This window comes from Leptidea sinapis, chromosome 3 (assembly GCF_905404315.1).
Source record: "Leptidea sinapis chromosome 3, ilLepSina1.1, whole genome shotgun sequence".
NCBI classification, from domain to species: Eukaryota; Metazoa; Arthropoda; class Insecta; order Lepidoptera; family Pieridae; genus Leptidea; species Leptidea sinapis.
In genome coordinates, this window is record NC_066267.1 from 2,547,686 (window position 1) to 2,566,263 (window position 18,578).

An 18,578-nucleotide genomic window follows, 5' to 3' on the forward strand; every position below is an offset into this window, starting at 1 on the left:
ATACGTTTTGTTCTTTGGCATTACGTAGAGATGTGAGTTCTAGTTCCTTTTTCTTCTGTGTGACTGTGATGTGAAATCAATTACCAGCTGCAGTTATCCTGAATCAATACGACTTAGGGACCTTCAACAACATTAATCGAATATCTTGGCCCGTGATGTCACGGATTTCCAAGGGCGATTGCATCATCACCTTCCAACACGTGCGCCATAATATAACGATTTCAATTTTTGGTTTTGAACCGATTGAAATAAAATAAATGCGAAATGTTAGAAAAAGGCTGCCATAATAAATTTACGTTTTTGAGATAAGATTTGTGACTCTTACATAGGTCTAACGTGTTTAATTGATGTTTCCATACATTTGCTCAAAAAGTAGACTTTCCTAAGTATGTTTTGGGATCGAAAAGTTATAATTTTCAACACTAGTGCATTTCCTCCCTGCATATTGGAGGTTCCAAAAGCACGAAGGAGATTTTAATTAAAAAGTTTTCTGTACAGTTTTTTTTTGTATTAAATGACTTTTTTACGCAAATAATAGTACAACTTCAATTATTAATACACGACATTTATATTAATACATGAATTTCATTTAAAAAATGACTTACTCCTACAAAATTACGTTTCTAGCGTTTATCATTTTTAATTATGAAATTTGAAAAAATGTTTTCTAATAAATAGTAATGCATACTCATTACTGCTTCAAGGCAGAACAATCGCCGGTACCCATAATCTAGCTGGCATCCTGCGCAAAGGAACCTCCCAATGGTGTGGGCTGTAGAATGTGGGCGGTGGTGATCACTTAACACCAGGTGACGAGTACGCACATTTGTCCTCCTCTTCCATAAAAACAATTGAAGTTTAAGTATTAGTATTAGTTACCTTGCGCTGGTGCATAAATATTCAAGTACAAGCAATCCTCTGACTGGTTTGTTAAAAACGGCAATATCCTCTTCAAATACTCCAGTCTTCCTTTCGATATTCTCTTTAACACTGCTGTTTCATTTCTTATATCTGGTAACACTTGTGGACAAACTGGGCTAAATTCTTCCGCAATTTTCACACCAGACCACTGAGCACCAGACACTGGGGGCATAAATCTAAGAGAACCTACTGGTGGGGATGCATATGGCACACCCCTAAAAACTTCAACGGGTTCTAAGAACCTGGAGTCGGGTGTAACTATGAAACCGCGGATGTCACCGTATTTAGTCCTTACCACTCTTGAGCTTATAAGAGGTTGTTTTTCTTCCATTGTATCACCTTTAACGAATTTGTATGTAAGTGTGGGGAGAGTTATTAATTGGAAGAATGTAAGTATGATCATTTTGCTCTCCACCTACACGTTGCATTAGCGTTATAAATCTACCATTTTAACTGTTTCTTCTGTTTCTATCGTTATATCTGAAACAAAAGAAAACACATTACAGCTTAAGGTTCATACATTTAAATAAGCATAAAGTTGTAGTTTTAATATTCCAAACGGCTACGAAAACTTTAATAAAAATCCTGTTAAAATGTAAAGTGTTATTTGAATGATAACAAAACATGGGTATGAATTGCCCGAAAGTATTTGAGCATTGAATACGTTTTGGTAAAATATTATATTATAGCGAAAATTGCTAACTTTAAATATTCGTAGAGGTATTTAGTGAACATTGTTTTCTTGTTACTTGGATAAGTTCCTCGTTATGCTCGCTTAAATGTCATTGTTTGTGGCAGCATGGCGGTTCGTTCCCTTTGCTACTTTACCCGGAGGCGATGTCTGGTCCATTATGCGTCACGCTTGTAAACATGCGCTACTTGTGGTGCTAGATGATTGGATTTCGAGAACTCTGTTTCATGTTGTTAAGTTTTACGTTATCTAATATATTTATATTATATGTTATGATGGAGAATAATATAATGTGCTATAGAAGACGGCAATTCATGCTAAGAATAGCATGAATTGCCGTATAACCTAAGTCCGAATTATTAAAGGAAAAGTTAAAAGAAATTAAAATTTTTACTCTCGCCTCATAATGTATCCTTGGTAATGTGATGTATTTGTGTGTAGGAAATATAATGAATTATAGATATGAAACTGTGATAATCTTAATGTTTACACCAGAAAATAACATAAACTTTTTATGCCTACTACTCACTTGAGTCAATTCAGTGAGCCTTCTGTAATGTAATAATATATATAACATGATCCAGTATAATGTACGAAAGATATGTGTTAAGAAATTCAAAAGAATTGTTCAAAAACGTAAAGTTACTATAGTATAAAGGACTTTCTTAATGATAGCCACAGATGGGGAATGGAGCGGCCGCCGTTAGGCTATTTATTTATTTTTAAATATAGGCGATATAATTTACATTTATTTTTCTAACTTACTCGTTTAGTCGTAACGTTTACGTTATTTTGTTCTACATCAACAATGCATTGCAAATTTGAATTAAAAAATATACAATTGTATCGCTACGGAAACGAAGGTATAAGTATCCCACTTCTGATCAATAGCAAAGGTCCTAACGAACCGTTAATTTTGTTTTGATGTGAAAGCTTTTGTTACTTTTTTGCGGCATCGTAGGTACAACCAGGAAACTTGATTTGAGCATCAAAACAAGCTTGGTTTAAGAACTTGCATCATAAAATGGAGGTACTCAATATATTTGATGAATATGATGAATGAATGAATGAAAAAATGAACGTTACTTGCTGATGTTTTTATATTATATACAGCTTATAATTGAGATATAAGTAGATATATGTCGTAGTCAATAACGTCGAGCAGAAGAAACGAGTTCGAAGATGATTCGGTATTCGCATTAGCTCGGGTGTAATCGGCGTGCGGTGCGAGAGTGGGCGCCGGGCGAGCGCCGAGCAGATTGATTAAAGTGACTGTGTTCTACTTGCTGTCGAGTTAAGACACCCACAATAATGGACATATACGAAGATCCTGACCATGTTACTGGCCTACCACGTCATATAATAATATCTAATATATAAAATTCTCGTGTCACGTTATTTGTTACCAAGCTCCTCCAAAATGGCTGAACCGATTTTTATGAAATTTTGTGTACATATCGGGTAGGTTTGAGAATCGGCTACGATTAATTTTTCGTATCCCTATATGATAAGGGTGAGCCACCTCAAAATATTTGTATAGACAATTTTTTTTATTTTTATTTTATTATGTTTCAGTATTAAAAAATACATACAACTTCAAAGTTTCACCCGTCTACGATCAACACCTATTTTTGTATCATGAATTTATATTATTCTGCTCGATCAACAAATCCGCAATATGTTTGTAAGATGGCAATCGAATACAATAATTCCGGTGATATGTACCTTATATTTGGTAGGTCTGAGAATCGGTCTTCATCTATTTTATAAACCCCGAGAAATTTAATTATTGAAATTCTTTTTTTTTACTTTATATGGTAAAACAACGTTTGCTGGGTCAGCTAGTAATATATACAAATCCAGTGTCCTGATGTTTTTTTGCAGTGAACTCCTAAACTAATGAACGGAGATAGGATAGTTTTTATTTCGATTTGGGACTCATAATTAATTTTATTTCCAGTATTTGTTTTGTATGGACATATTTTCTATGAGGGGAATGAGATCTGCTGTGAAACAATTTCATTATAACAGCAGGAAGCATTTTTTTATGCAATAATTCTTGTATAATTAATTTTTGAATGAATTCTTAAATATTATTGACACATTGATAAAAAATAGTATTTCATTTATTATGTACAAAAATAACAAGAGATAATTCTAGATACGTTAGGTTAGGTTATTATGGTGTTGGGTTTGTAAAGGAATAGTTAGGTTAAAAAATGTTATGGGATAACATCGCAGTATATTTCTCTATCACAATCGCGATGAATCACTGTCATCAAGCCCATCTGCTTATAATGTCACTGTTTCCCATAAAAAACTTGGCACATCATAATAACCCACAAGGCTGACCTATAAGTATAAAGGTAACTAAGAAATGCTGACAAACGGTATCAGCCCAGTGTGGAGGCTTTACAACTGGCCATCTTTGTCTGAAGGGTGTATGATGAATGATGCATTACGTTGCGTTATCGTGGCCGACCCAATGAGACGTGAACTTGCGAAATATTTTAGAGATATTATGAATGATTTCACATTCTGTGAACATAAGTTTTGAAAGAGCAATAGTCTGAAAGGGTTTTCCGCATTCACTAAAATATTATTCGCATAATAATTATGCATGCGGTTATTCAGATATTTTATACCATTATATTTAATAAAGCATTTGTTAAAATGAAAGATATAAAGTACATATATTTTTTTAATATAATATGTTAATCTATATGTATTAGAGATATCCACGAAAATTCCAATTCAATTCAATTATGAACAGAACAACGTCAGTCGGGTCAGCTAGTGTATAGTTTAAATAAAATACTTTTTACTATTTAAACACGTTTTCAGAGGGACTGCTTGCTCTGAAACGTCGGTTTGCTAAAATAATAATAAAAATGTAACTTCTACGCAAAATCAAACGTAACAAAACACAGACTTTACAATTACACGCGTTTTAATCCTTTCAAAAGTGTTTTATTTAAATGTGTAACACTAGCGTTAATCAAAGATAAAAATAGTGTATTGTTTATATAAATTTGCCACAATAAACCAATGACGATCAATTTACATTCGTGCTGGTTGACGTGTCTGAGGTTTCCGTGTACCAACAATAGACAAAAGTCGCGTACTGACTGTGCGAGCAGCCGCGCGAAGCAAACCTCGGTCCGTCTAGACGTGTCGGGCCCGCGGCAAACGCACGCGCTGCCTTACTCGAGCGTGCCGCGGCTTGACCCAAATGTTGTCGGTTTATGTCCATGCTCAAAAGCACCTTGGTAAGAATGTCGCGCGCACTCAAGACGGTTGTATTTTGCCTCGCTTTTTCAACGAACGACGGAATCTTTTTTTAGTTCTAAATTCTAGTAGTACGGCTTTCCTCAATATTCTGAACACATAATTTAAAATGCCAAAGGCATTCACCACAACACATCTTGCTCTGGACAGCCTGTAATTTGTTTTCGTTTTCATTTTTGTGCAAGTCGAAGAATTAATATAAAGCCAGTGGTGGCTATAGCTTTCCGAAGGTATGCTCTCATGCGAAAATGGCTATAATATAAGCCGAGTTAGGTACGTGCAGTCTCTGTTTAACTTCTCACTAAGCTGAGAGCGATGCTGGCTAAGCCTGTCCGTGTCTCGGCCTTGCCACGTGCCGCAGCCTCATGCAAAATATCTAAAGTCCGAGGTGGCCTTCCGCGGCAAACGTCCGCGGCTTCCTCGTGAGGCTGCTCGCTCAGTCAGTCTAACCCGAAAAATAGTCTCTTTTCTGGTGTCCCTTACATAAAATACTTATTATAACTAAATAATTTTAAAAAACATCAAAAATTTAAATACCCACGAAATTCAATAAAACCGCCGCCAAAAGGAAGAGGGAAAAATGCTATAAAGCTATTCTTTAGTACTATAACTCACAAAGGACATTCAAAACAGAGCAGCTCATTACTGTCCAAACTCATCATTCTAACGATAATAGCCACTAGAATGCCATTTAATGTTCACATTTAGCAGCGCTTCCTATGTCCAAGCAATAATATAGGGTTGCCAGGAATTTAGACTAAATTAATCCATTGAAATCAATAATTACGCCATACATATTTATTTACGTAAACATATTATATTTCATTGTAATACGAGGGTGCAAAGAACGTTAATTTAAACTGCAAACACAAGCCGGAGTGGTATGCGAGGCCTTTTAATGTCACGAGATTAGATTAAAGATTGATCTCCGCCGCGCTCCAACTAGATACCGCCTTACCTAAGAAAATAGCTCATTTTTTTACGGCAACTATTAGATACTTGTGTACGTGGCATCTGTGACGTGATATTTTACATTGAAATCAATCTAAAAAACACAAAATACTTACTGATGATATGTGATCCCAGTGTCTTTCTTATTTCTTGTAGTATTATTTTTACAAAGTTATACTACGCAACCAAGACATTTTAGTTTCAATTATCAGCAACGTTTAACAGAACATGTGGAACGTCAACGTCACACATTGTTCTAGGCTTGAGTACGGTATTAGTTGTCGCACTTTGCGGCTACGCATCAACTACACCAGCTGCGGTATCTAGTTAGCGCAGCGGAGACTAATCCTATGTCTAAGGTCACGAGTTCACTGTTAAACTTATTTATGCATATGCACATTTTTTTCTTTAATGACATAGCAATGTTTATAAACATATTTATAATACTCAATATACTAATTACAGTAGTAGTAATATCATCACATTTTATTATAAGATAATAAACGAATCACAATTAACTATCTCAATCCCATAAACATCCATATGTTAACGTTAAATGGAGATTGTTTTATTATTCCTTTACTATATACAGCTAAGGACATGTTAACATTCAGCTTACAAACATATCCTTGCTACATTTCGTAGATAAGACACATTGTGTAGCTTTGACGTTACGAGTTATTGATGCAATAAATTCAACTCGGATAAACATAGAAATCGTAAAATGTCCTAACAGGGAAATTGTGTTATATATAATATATACTAAACGGATGGTTCTTCACATGTACTGATATTTCGTGTTTGATAATATTCATATAATATAGGCTTAGTGCACACTGTCTTACTTGGTCTAAGTTAAACTATTATAATCTGTAAACTTTCCAAACTTAATTTTTTATGATATTTGCAATAACAAATTCCCTGTTTTCTCTTAATTCAAAATGAAATATATGTATTCAAAATAGGATTTAAAATCACTCATTTCAACCTTAAAAACTACTACCCATTCGAAAATGTATGCCTCACACCTGAGAAGAAGAAAGAAACACAGTGGGCTACTTTTTTTTATAAAATTTTATCACAATTAAATTTATCACTAAATAGCCTGGTCGCTCCAATCTGTGGAATCATTTAGGTCTATATTTCACCGGAAAACCAAGGTGGCGCGACTGGTTACGTAGTGTCCGTAAGCTACCAAACTAGACACCATACAGACACCAGAGTCATGACGGGTCCGAGCTGGTCGCTGGTCGCTCCACCAAATGTTTGCACAGCCAAACGGACACCAGGTGAGTAACTCTCTATAGAGCTGTATTATATATATATTTTACTGTTTGCGCTACCGTGATGACGTAACCATTACATCATACAAACTAATATTGTAATGAATTCAGTACAACATTACATCATCCGTTTTCATTACAACACTCGTTTGGATGATTTAATGGTTACTATGACTGGCTTTTTTAATGTTAGCAGTAAGCCTAAACTGTTTCAGAATCTTTTATATTATGGGTGAAGATTCATATTATGGGTGTAGATAAAGTCTTGTATGCAACTGTTGATGATTAGGTATTAAAACACTCGTGTGATAATTCGTGCAACCCACATTCGTGTTTTATCACCTCTTATTATACAACAGCTGCTTAATATCTATTTACCATATAAACGTGTTTTGACAATTCTATCTTTCAACAAAACAAATTATCCTATTAATATTATAAATGTGAAAGTTTGTATGTCTGGATGTATGTTTGAACTTCTTTAACGCAAAAACTACTGAATGGATTTTGATAAAACTTTACAATAATATAGCTTACACACCAGAATAACACAAAGGCTATTATTTATAAAACTATCGCGTACTTATACTTTATATGGCAAAACAACGTTTGCCGTGACAGCTAGTTTTATAATAAGACTGTCTTTCAGAACACCATTATATGCAAATCATCAAGAAAAAAGACATCAAATCGAATCGAATCGTGTTCGTCATTAACAAATTAGTTTTCGATACGTTAACGTTATTCATATATCGATAGCCGTAATATCTTATATAGTTATACTAGTGGACGCCTGCGATTTTATTAGTGTTAATCCATAAACTACTTTATTTGGACTCCGTTACAACAAAATTACACTGAGTATAATTAGTTTTCTGAAAAAAAAAATAATTTACGGACATGGCACATCAGCGTTTTTATAATTTTTTTTATACGCCCTGCCCATTACAATGCAATGCCGCTCAGGGTTCTCGAAAAACCCAAGAATTCTGAGCGGCACTATAATTGTGCTCGCCACCTTGGGATGTTAAGTCTCATTTGCCCAAAAATATCACTAGCTACGGCGCCCTTCAGACCGAAAAGTTTACACATTACTGCTTAATGGTAGAAATAGGCACAGTTGTTGTACTCATAATCTAGCCGGCATCATATAATATAAATAACATATTTAATAATGAAAAATTTACTCCTTGAAATAAATGATCAATGTTATCCCCACTTAATTAACTTAAACGACTACTAATAAATGGATTCAGTAAAGTTTTGTGTGTACTCAGCATTATTGTTTAAAAACCCTCAAACCCGAGATAGGATTCTGTGAATATTTATTGTAGGTAATAGAAAGTGGGTTTAGCGATTGTCTTAACGCTAAGGACAAAGAGGATTGATACGAAGGGATCGAAAATTATGGACGTAAAGTAATGGTTCTGTAGTAGGCACTAGAGATAAGCGACGGAGATTTGCTTTTGAATCTGTTTAATACTTAAACGAAGTAATTTATAATTAAGAGCTTTCTGAATGCAAATGAGGACAAATCTTGAAAAAGTATTTTCGTATTTAGGAAGTTACGATGATATAATAATGTTTTATTCGTAGCCGATGAGTCTGGAATAATTAAGCTGATAACATTATAATTATAATATGAGTGCCTAATAGGTGCCTACATAAAAAATTTATAAGGACTAATCTATCTGTTACAAATTTATGATTCTGGCCTTTTCCTGCTTTGGTCCATCGGTTCACCCAGTCAAAAGTTCCAAAAAAAATCCGACGAATTGAGAAACTCCTTCTTTTTGGAAGTCGGTTAAAAATAAAGCCTTGTTATTTGAGCTTCTTGAAATATATACCTACACATGAATTTGTTTTCGTGTTTTAATGACAGCTGAAGAACAATAAAATACGAAAACGGTCGACCCTAAAGGCCATCCCTGCAACTTCCCGCTAATTCCATACCTAAAGCTTCCAATTGAACTTATGCCGAGAGCTAAAAAATATAATTTGTGTTGTTTAAGACTCTTTCGATCTCAAAAAAAAAATGTTCTATATTTTTGAGCTCTTAGAGCTCAAAATTCTCATAAAAGTTAAAAATCAATTGGTAAAGCAGTTTTAATGTTATTCCAACAGAACCAAACATGAAGAATTTTTCATAGTTTTTTTTAGATTTCTTTAAATCTACCAGTAACTATCGGTCCGAATTGTATTCAAAAATCTAATATATTAGTCAAGCCCTTTTTGGATAGTGCAGACCGCGATGAAATCGGTGGAGCCATTCAAAAGTTATAAGAGGTTTACACACACACACACACACACACACACACACACACCCACACATAAACAGACGTTCGGACACCATCGCGGGAATAATCAGGGAAGCTTGCTAAGACCTTAAAACGTTGACATCAGATGAAAATTCGATTTTTCGAAAAACGGGGTACAACCAATAACTGCCCGATATTTTCGAAAATTTTCAATTTTCTTAGCGGGAAGTTAAAAAAGTAAACCAAAAATATATTGTTATAATCAGCATTCATTAGCTTTATATACTTCTTATTATTGTTTTCAGACTATGTAATAGTCTCCACAACAAAACTCGTTTAAATTATTTTGTGCTAATGTTTAAATTATAATTTAAAAGAAAATGGTCTATAAATACAGTGAAAGAATGGGGACGGTCATAAAATCAATGTTATGAGTAACGACATTAGTTTATAGATAGCGTAGTGAACCGGAAAGTTTCTATCAAAAATGATGTCGGAAGCTTGGACCGGAATTTAAATCATATTTTGTACTAGTATAGAGAATTTTTAAAGTTACTTTGTTAGTCTATAATTTTAACTTTTCTTTGACATGTTTTGTGGCTGTATTTGATTTCACTCTTCTAGAAAATATACTAGTAATACTAGAATAATATATTTTCAAAGGATCTTTCTAGTACTATAGGACTACTTGCGCATTACTCTTTTTTGCAGGCAAAAAGGCAAAAATTATGAGTTGATTGATGATCAGTAATTTTTGCATCATCGGCGAATGAGTTGCAACTAATGATGGATTGTTTCAATCAGACCAGCTTAAAGCAGAAAGTTTGAAAGTAAATGCAATAGAGACGAAAGTGATGGTATTTGAGAAGGATAAAAGTTCGATTGATGGTAATATTGCTGCAGAAGATAGGGTAGAGTTAATGAATTCGTATATTTGGGTAGCACTTTTACAAGAGACGGATGATGTGAAGAAGATATTGAAAGGAGGGTGACTGCGGGAAACTGTATGAATGGAGTCATTCCTTTATGGACGGCCTGGCTGCCAAATGACGCGCGAATGGCGGTTCACAATGGACAGCTTGTCGCCACGTTGATGAACGGAAGTGAGAGTTGGGTGTGACAGAAGAAACATAAAAGCAGAATTAACGCAGTCGAGATGCTATCACTACGTAGTATGTGTGGGGTGAGACTGATTGATATAATTCCCAATGCGATATTATGAGCGCGCTGTGATCTGAAAGAAGGTGTTATGACAAGGATTGAGAAACTAATGCTGAAATGGTTTGGACATGTGGAGCGAATGATTGAAAGAAAAATGACAATATAGAAGGCAAGTGTGCATATGCAAGCCGGTCGCAGGAGGCCTCGTAGGATATTCGTCGACCAAATTGGGGACGTCTTAAAAAAAGAAAGGGCCGAAGCACCGGGAACTGGCGAGCATGTATGAAAAAAGTAATGAATGTAGATGAAGCGCGTGAGGTTTTTATGGCATACATTATGACCGAAAAGCGCTTAACTTAAACCTATTTGATTAATACTATACCAGTTTGAGTTGAATGGGGGGTATGAAGTGTGTGTGTAACAAAAATATAATAACTCAAAAATCTTTATTTTCTACTATGTCACCATGAACCATGTTCCTTGCACGAAGATTTTGAAATTTGCAACACAATATATTGAGATTATTTGATGAATTAAAATTTACTTTATTGAAAAATAATTTAATGTTATAAAGAATCATTTTATGTACCACAATCACCCAAAATAGCAACCAACCAATCTGGTATGTTTATATTCATTTCATCTAAGGCACACTAACGTGAAACTCGTAAAACCTTTGATAGAATCGCTTTCATTTAAAAGTTATGTCTTTCAATGTAAGGAGATCTTTATATTTGCTCGTTCTTTATTTTTGCGAATACCGATCTTAATATCAGATTGAGTTCTGAGACAAAAGATTGAGTTATAAAACGCAAACAGAATATGCGAAGGGTACGATGGCTGGTCCATTAGTCAAATTGAGATCGGTCAACCAGTTATAGTTATTGAATCATTGAATGTGTTGGATACAATTACTAATTGTGACAATAATCAAGACCATCATGTTCACGAAGCATCCTTATACAAACAATGAGTTCAAGCTGTAAAGGTCGATGCATCCCCTATAGAATAATTTCTATTTATACAGTTAATTATTTATCACTTTTTATGAAAAAATAATATATAATTTAAACACGACTCATGCATGCAGCACCTTACAAACTAATTTGTTATGTATATCCATAGAAATCTTAATAATAAGGCATATTATTAAGATTTCTATGTGTATATCACAGCCATTGTAAAATACTCTATTTGATTGAAAAGAGTTGAGTTTCTTATATGTTCTTCTCACGAGCGGAACTTTTTACCAACATATGGTAAATTAGTTATTTAAAAGAAATATTTATAGTGACGATTCAGAAGCGCTTAGTTTAAGCCTTTTTGAATAAAGTTTATTTGACTTTGACTTTCAATACTTTACTAAGATCTTTAAATCTAAGAAAAAACAACAAACAACAACAATTGAATAGTAAATTTCAAAAGATCACGTCATCAATTAAATGCCAAAAACACAGTTCATTCGTATAATAGGGTAATGGGGGTCTTAATGTAATTGGGTTAATGATTATAAGAATTCGCTGAAGTCGACGCATGTTGTGGATTAATTAAGGTTCGTGACACACAAATTACTTACAAACGAGATCAATCTTATGACAGCAATTTGTAAGATACATATCCTTGATTGTAAATAACATTAATAGGTTTTGAAGGAGCTTTCTTCCACGTACTACAAAGCGGTGGAATGGACTTCCTTGTGCGGTGTTTCCGGGACGACACGACATGGGTACCTTCAAAAACAGCGCGTACACCTTCCTTAAAGGCCGGCAACGCTCCTGTGATCCCTCTGGTGTTGCAAGAGATTGTGGGCGGCGGTGATCACTTAACACCGGGTGACGCTCCTTTGTCCTCCTCTTTTATAAAAAAAATACATTATATTTTTAAATTTACCAGTGGGAGGCTCCTTTGCACATGATACCGGCTAGATTATGGATACCACAACGGCGCCTTTTTCTTGCTTCTATTGCTATGCTTATATTGCTAGGCTTGGGTGGCAATTAAATAATATTTTCTAAAATTTGGTTTTCAACCTTGGTATATGATATACGTGACTCCTGTTGGAAATTCCGATTATTATAGCAATAGATCGGATCATGTCTTTCAAATTCAAATATTTTTATTCAAAACTAGTTGACCCGACAGACGTTGTTCTGTGTATAATAAATAAAATAATGTTTTTTATGAATTTGTCAATAATATATCATAACATCAAGTATTACTTCGTAAAATATGCACCCTACTGTCGTAATGAAATTGTTTCACAGCAGAACTGTCAACCCGTGCGTCAAAAACATTCTCTCATAGAAATTATGTATGGACACATCAAAGGAAAAACAAATTTGTTGTTCGTTCGTTCTCGAGTTTTAGCGAGACTAACGAAGAGCAATTCATTTATATATATATATATAGATAGGATGTGACATCACTTATTGAAAGTTAATAAATAATAGTTAAAAAAACTAAAAAGCACGCTTTTTATAAAATTCAACTTAAAAAATAGAAAATAATTTTAAATTGTAAATAGTGTAAAAAAAATATATTTTATTGTAAAAAACAGCGTGGGGTGTAGAAGAATTATTAGTTTAATAATATCTTAAAAAACACCCCACGCTTTTTTACAATAAAATATATTTTTTTACACTATTTTCAGTTTAAATTTATTTTCTATTTTTTAGTTGAATTTTATAAAAAGCGTGCTTTTTAGTTTTTTTTACTTTTATTTATTTTTCATTTTTAGTTAAATTTTATATAAAAGCGTATTTTTAAAACTATTAAGTACTTCAACATCAATTCCTGCCTTATCGACTATAGATGAACATTATATAAATTAACAAAAATCATATTTTGCAAATTGAAAAATTGAATAATTCTATCAAATTAGGGTAATGTCATCGGTCCTCGAAAAATCTACAAAGTTTGAACGAAATCTAGCCGTTTAAAGTGGGTCAAAATCGCGCCCGAAGAAGTCGGTTACAAACATACAAAAACATACATGTGAAGCTAATATAAAGCGTATAAAAACTACCACCCATTCCAAAAAGAATGCCTCAGACCTAAGAAGAACGGGCGCAACAAACTCAGCGGGCTTTTTTTTTCATTGATAAAATATGTTTAAAAAGTAATATTATACAATTAAAAAACTTATTATTTAATAGCCTGAGGGTGATCACTCCATTCCCAATCAGTGGTATCATTAAGAAAGTCATTTATATTATAGTAACCTTTACCACACAAACGTTTTTTAACAATTCTTTTGAATAACGTACTACTTTTGTTTTGAAAATTTTCTGGTATCTTGTTGTAAAAGCATATACATCGCCCCACAAAAGACTTAGTAACTCGACTTAGCCGAGTAGTAGGCATTATAAGTTTATGTATGTTCCTGGTGTTAACATTATGGTTATGACAGTTTCTAGCAAATTCACTTATGTGCCTTTGAACATCAAGAATATATTGAGAAGCAACAGTCAAGATGTTAATTTCTTTGAATTTTGCTCCCAATGATTCTTTAAGAGCTAGGTTATAAATACCGTGAATAGCCCTCTTCTGCAGCACAAATATTGTATTAATATCGGCAGCGTTTCCCCAATAATATAGCAATAATAATAATATCATAATAAGAAGCTTAACGTGATCGTCCATCACATTTTTCACGTCCAAGCGACGTAAAACCTAGCGGGTACCAAATTCTAATGGGCCGAAAAAGTCTTCGGTTTTTGTCTGTCCCTGCTCAAACGGGAACTGTCGAAAATTTCGAGAAAGCAAACCATATGTCTTAAGAGTTTTTCTTATAAGAATTTGCTTGACTTTACAGTTATGAATATATCAAACACAAGTTTCCGTGCATAAATAAATACAGAAGAATACATTAATTGTTTTAAAGTTGATATGATGCAGCTTTGCTTGGTCAGAAGCTTCGACAAAGCACCGTATACGAACTCTTTACGATAAAATAATATAATATGTGTGCTGATTATCATAGTGTTCGGTTGAACAATGCTTACGATTATTTATTTATTGATTTACTTTGTTGCAGATAGAAACATAAACAAAAGATTAAATACATATTCAAATTATAAAGAATTAAGATAATTACAATAATTGTAACAATTTTAACAATTATTGTTCCTTAACCACGCACGCGCGCATACAACGTCTATTTGAATAACATTAAATTATTTTCATACAATTAGAAAAAAATATTATTATTTTACAACTTATACATTTGATATTTATTTATATACTTGAAAAATTTAGTAGGTCTACACATATTTAGACAAAAATAACATTAATTTTAACTGGAATTAGAATAGAAAATAGAATTATAATCCCTATGTCTGTCAGAATTTAGGGTTCAATCAAAAATCCTGAGCGGCATCACTGCATTGATATTTTTTTAAATGAAATAAGGGATAAGACGAGCAGAAAGTTCAGTTGATGGTAACTGATGCGCCCTGCCCATTACAATGCAGTGCCGCTTAGGATTCTTGAAATACCCATAATTCTGAGTGGCACTACAATTATTGCGCTCGTCACCTTGAGACATAAGATGTGAATTCTTATTTGCCCAGTAATTTCACTAGCTACGGCGCCCTTCGGAGCGAAACACAGTAATGCTTACACATTACTGCTTCACGGCAGATATGGGGCGCCGTTGTGATACCCATAATCTAGCCGGCATCCTGTGCAAAGAAGCCTCCAACTGCTAAATATGGACAAGGCCTCATCATGACGGCATCATTTACCACCTTGCTCGTCTCGTTAAAAAGTATAAAAAATATTAACGAAGCCAATAACAGTAACGGGTTATGTTTATTACAGTTCGCTATTAAAACATTAATTTTACGTGTCATGTCACATGCAAAATTAATTAAAAATATATCACGTGAGCGCATTAAATCATTTTAATTTACTAGTTATACGCCGGGATTTCACTTAGTTAAATATAGTCTTCTGTTTTAAATATTCTTTAGTTTTTTTAAATCCTGCTCCACGGTAACATATTGGAATTTGATATTTCCTGTATTTCTAAATTAGTAATCAAAGTTAATATTGATCGTATTATTTAAAATAACATTGTGCTTCAACAGATCCCCTCCGATGAAATGTCTTGGGTGATTTCAACGGGCACAATGCCGAATGGCTTGGGTCACGCACCACTTACTAGGCAGGGCGATCTGTGTAGGATTTTACATTGGTATGTGGTCTGTCCCAATTAGTTGAGTCGCTGGCACGCGGCTCCCAGATGTTGATAGCCACATAGATGTAGCTGTTCTTATTAGATCTTCTGCTATCTCTACTCATCCCGTGACCAGGTCTCTATCGAAGCCCTTCTTGGAACGTCCGCCCATTGCCTGGTCAGGAGTGTAGTGCCTATCCGACGCCCACGTCACAGACCACCAGCGACCCCTCATGCTTAGCACTACAAGTCAGCAGATTGCGATAGCGATAACGTTTTTACATACTACCTTTGGGGCATGGTTTATTAGCCATTATGGTACTACAGGTCTAAGATATTGTTATATCAAACTCTGTAGTACCGTTTCGTGGCAGATCACAGCCCACACTCTTGGTTATTTTGACCTGGAATGATGACCTGAATGTTAATCAACGACCGACAGTACGGACTTTCGCAATAGTCGGTCAGCGGGCGATCTTCTAGTATACCTAACACATAGATGGGCCGCGGCTATCGATATCAATCAGCTTATATATAATAAAATTTGTGAAAATATAATTTTTTCAAATGTTCATAGATTTATATTTGATTCGCTTGTAATGATATTTTGTTTTATTGTAACCCAATAAGTTTTAAATACACGAATAAGATACATTAAAGCCTTACTTATTGAGTGCTTATGTTATTATGATCCACATAACTATTCAATCCCCGCAACTGACAATACCTTGTTCTCAACTAATTTTAATAAATTCGAGATTCAGAACTATTTGATCAAAATTGATCCCAGTATTAAAAATAATGTTTACGCGGCAAATCGAAAGCAAGGGAAAAGGCCTCACAGTAAGCCTGGATATAGCGAATGTTTTTTTTTTATGAAAATACGGGACGAAACGAGCAGGACGTTCAGATGATGGTAATTGATACGCCCTGCCTATTACAATGCAGTGCCGCTCAGGATTCTTGAAAAGCCCAAAAATTTTGAGCGGCACTGCAATTGCGCTCGTCACCTTGAGACATAAGATGTTAAGTCTTGTTTGCCCAGTAATTTCACTAGCTACGGCGCCCTTCAGACCGAAACACAGTAATGTTTACACATTACTACTTCACGGCAGAAATAGGCGCCGTTGTGGTACCCATAATCTAGCCGGCATCCTGTGCAAAGGAGCCTCCCACTGGTATGGCTTTGATCGTGTATGGCACAAGGTGTTCCTCTTAAAACTTTCATGTAGACAGTAAATTTGGACTCACTGAGCACAAATACAAGAAATATATTAAAGCTTCTTTGACAAAGAAGGCTTACTTAGTATAGTAATGATGCACGGTTCTTGTCTGGTTCTGCGCAGGCCACCTAAAATTATGTAATTTTATATCTAGTGAGCTAAGTTAAATAGACTGACTGGATTTAAAAGATGGATTGGGAGTTTCTTATCAGTTCTTCTCCCCATCTATAAGCCCCTTTACGAACTGATGTAGCTTTTTGACGTTCACTATGTGTTGTTGCAATGTGTTATATAATTGTTACTCCCTATTGTAAATAAAAGCCTATTGGAGATACAAATTCCTTCCAGCGATGATTTTCCAGATGAACCATTACAACATTAAGGCATCTTATTATCATTATCAGTACAACGAATTGGTATTGGATCCGGAAAGGACGTAATATTAATATCAATAGTGCAATCTTACTTTACTTACAACTAACAGAAAAAATTATGTGTAAATTATAACTAGCTGACCCAATAAACGCTGTTCTGCCAAAAATAAAAAAAAAATATGTAAGCAGTATTTAAAAATGACAACGATTAATGTGGTATTTGTGTAAACAGCTTTTACATTACCACTTTATTACTGACAATTTTTTAAAGTATTAAAATGGATATAGTATGTTATCCTTAAGATATACACGTAAACCATCGTATCAATTTTCTGTAGACCGGTATAAGATACACAATTCAACCAGACATTATTTTGTTATACCTCAAAGGGTTTAGACAGTGTTTTCGTTAAAAGCTCCCAGGCTGCTTATTATTTTCCGATACCTCTAACTAATATCGATAATATATACAATTATATATAACATTTTAAATAAAACATATACTAAAACCTTCCTCAAGAACCGAGCTATCTATTGGTGCAAACAGCATGAAGATCCGTGTTGTAGATTTTGTGTTTATCGCGCACAGACATACATACAGACAGCCGCGGCTGAGGACTTTGTTTTATAATATGTAGTGAAACTTATTTTTAAGCAGGTTTAAAACGTAAGGAAAGACTAGTTACAATGTCACAAAACATTAAATTAAAATATTTGGATTAATGCAACATCAACATATAAACTGTATTTTCAAAACCAAACGATTAATAAATATTGTGTTACTGCAACAGCTTACAATTCAATAAAGTATCAACGCTTCGAATAGTCAATCGGATTGACACAAGCGATGTCCTCACGCTTGAGGTCGAAGAAACTACAAAAGCCTTTGTAACAGACAGAACGATCAAGGAGCAAGGAATTTAATCAATCGATTCTATTAACCATTTCAGCCTGCCATTCGCACGCGATGCTATCGCAAATTCGATTACTCAGTATCGAATCATTAATCGAGTGAGCTTCATCAAAGATCTGAGTTCTTGTAAACTATCCTTGAAGTATTGTGCTATGTAAACGGATTTCTCTGAGAATGGATTATTGATTATTACGATACCTACATACTACAATAACTGACAAAAGCTGCAAATAAATATTCATATCCCCTTCGCACACACGCCACAAATTAGAATATCATCCCCACCATCTGGATGTGAGGCTGTCCTCCACAGTGCAGTTTCAAGGAGCTTTCTTC

At 34.3% G+C, this 18,578-nt stretch overlaps 1 protein-coding gene across 1 annotated transcript in view; it reads right to left on the minus strand.

Annotated features, from left to right (window-relative positions):
• The window catches only part of LOC126979407 (neuroligin-1-like), a gene marked incomplete at its 3' end in the record, with an annotated part of 136,327 nt that overhangs the window by 78,942 nt on the left and 38,807 nt on the right, over positions 1-18,578 (minus strand). The window contains exon 3 of the mRNA XM_050828692.1: positions 880-1,401. Coding sequence (XP_050684649.1) covers positions 880-1,324 — 445 coding nt within the window. The remainder of the gene's footprint in view (positions 1-879; positions 1,402-18,578) is intronic.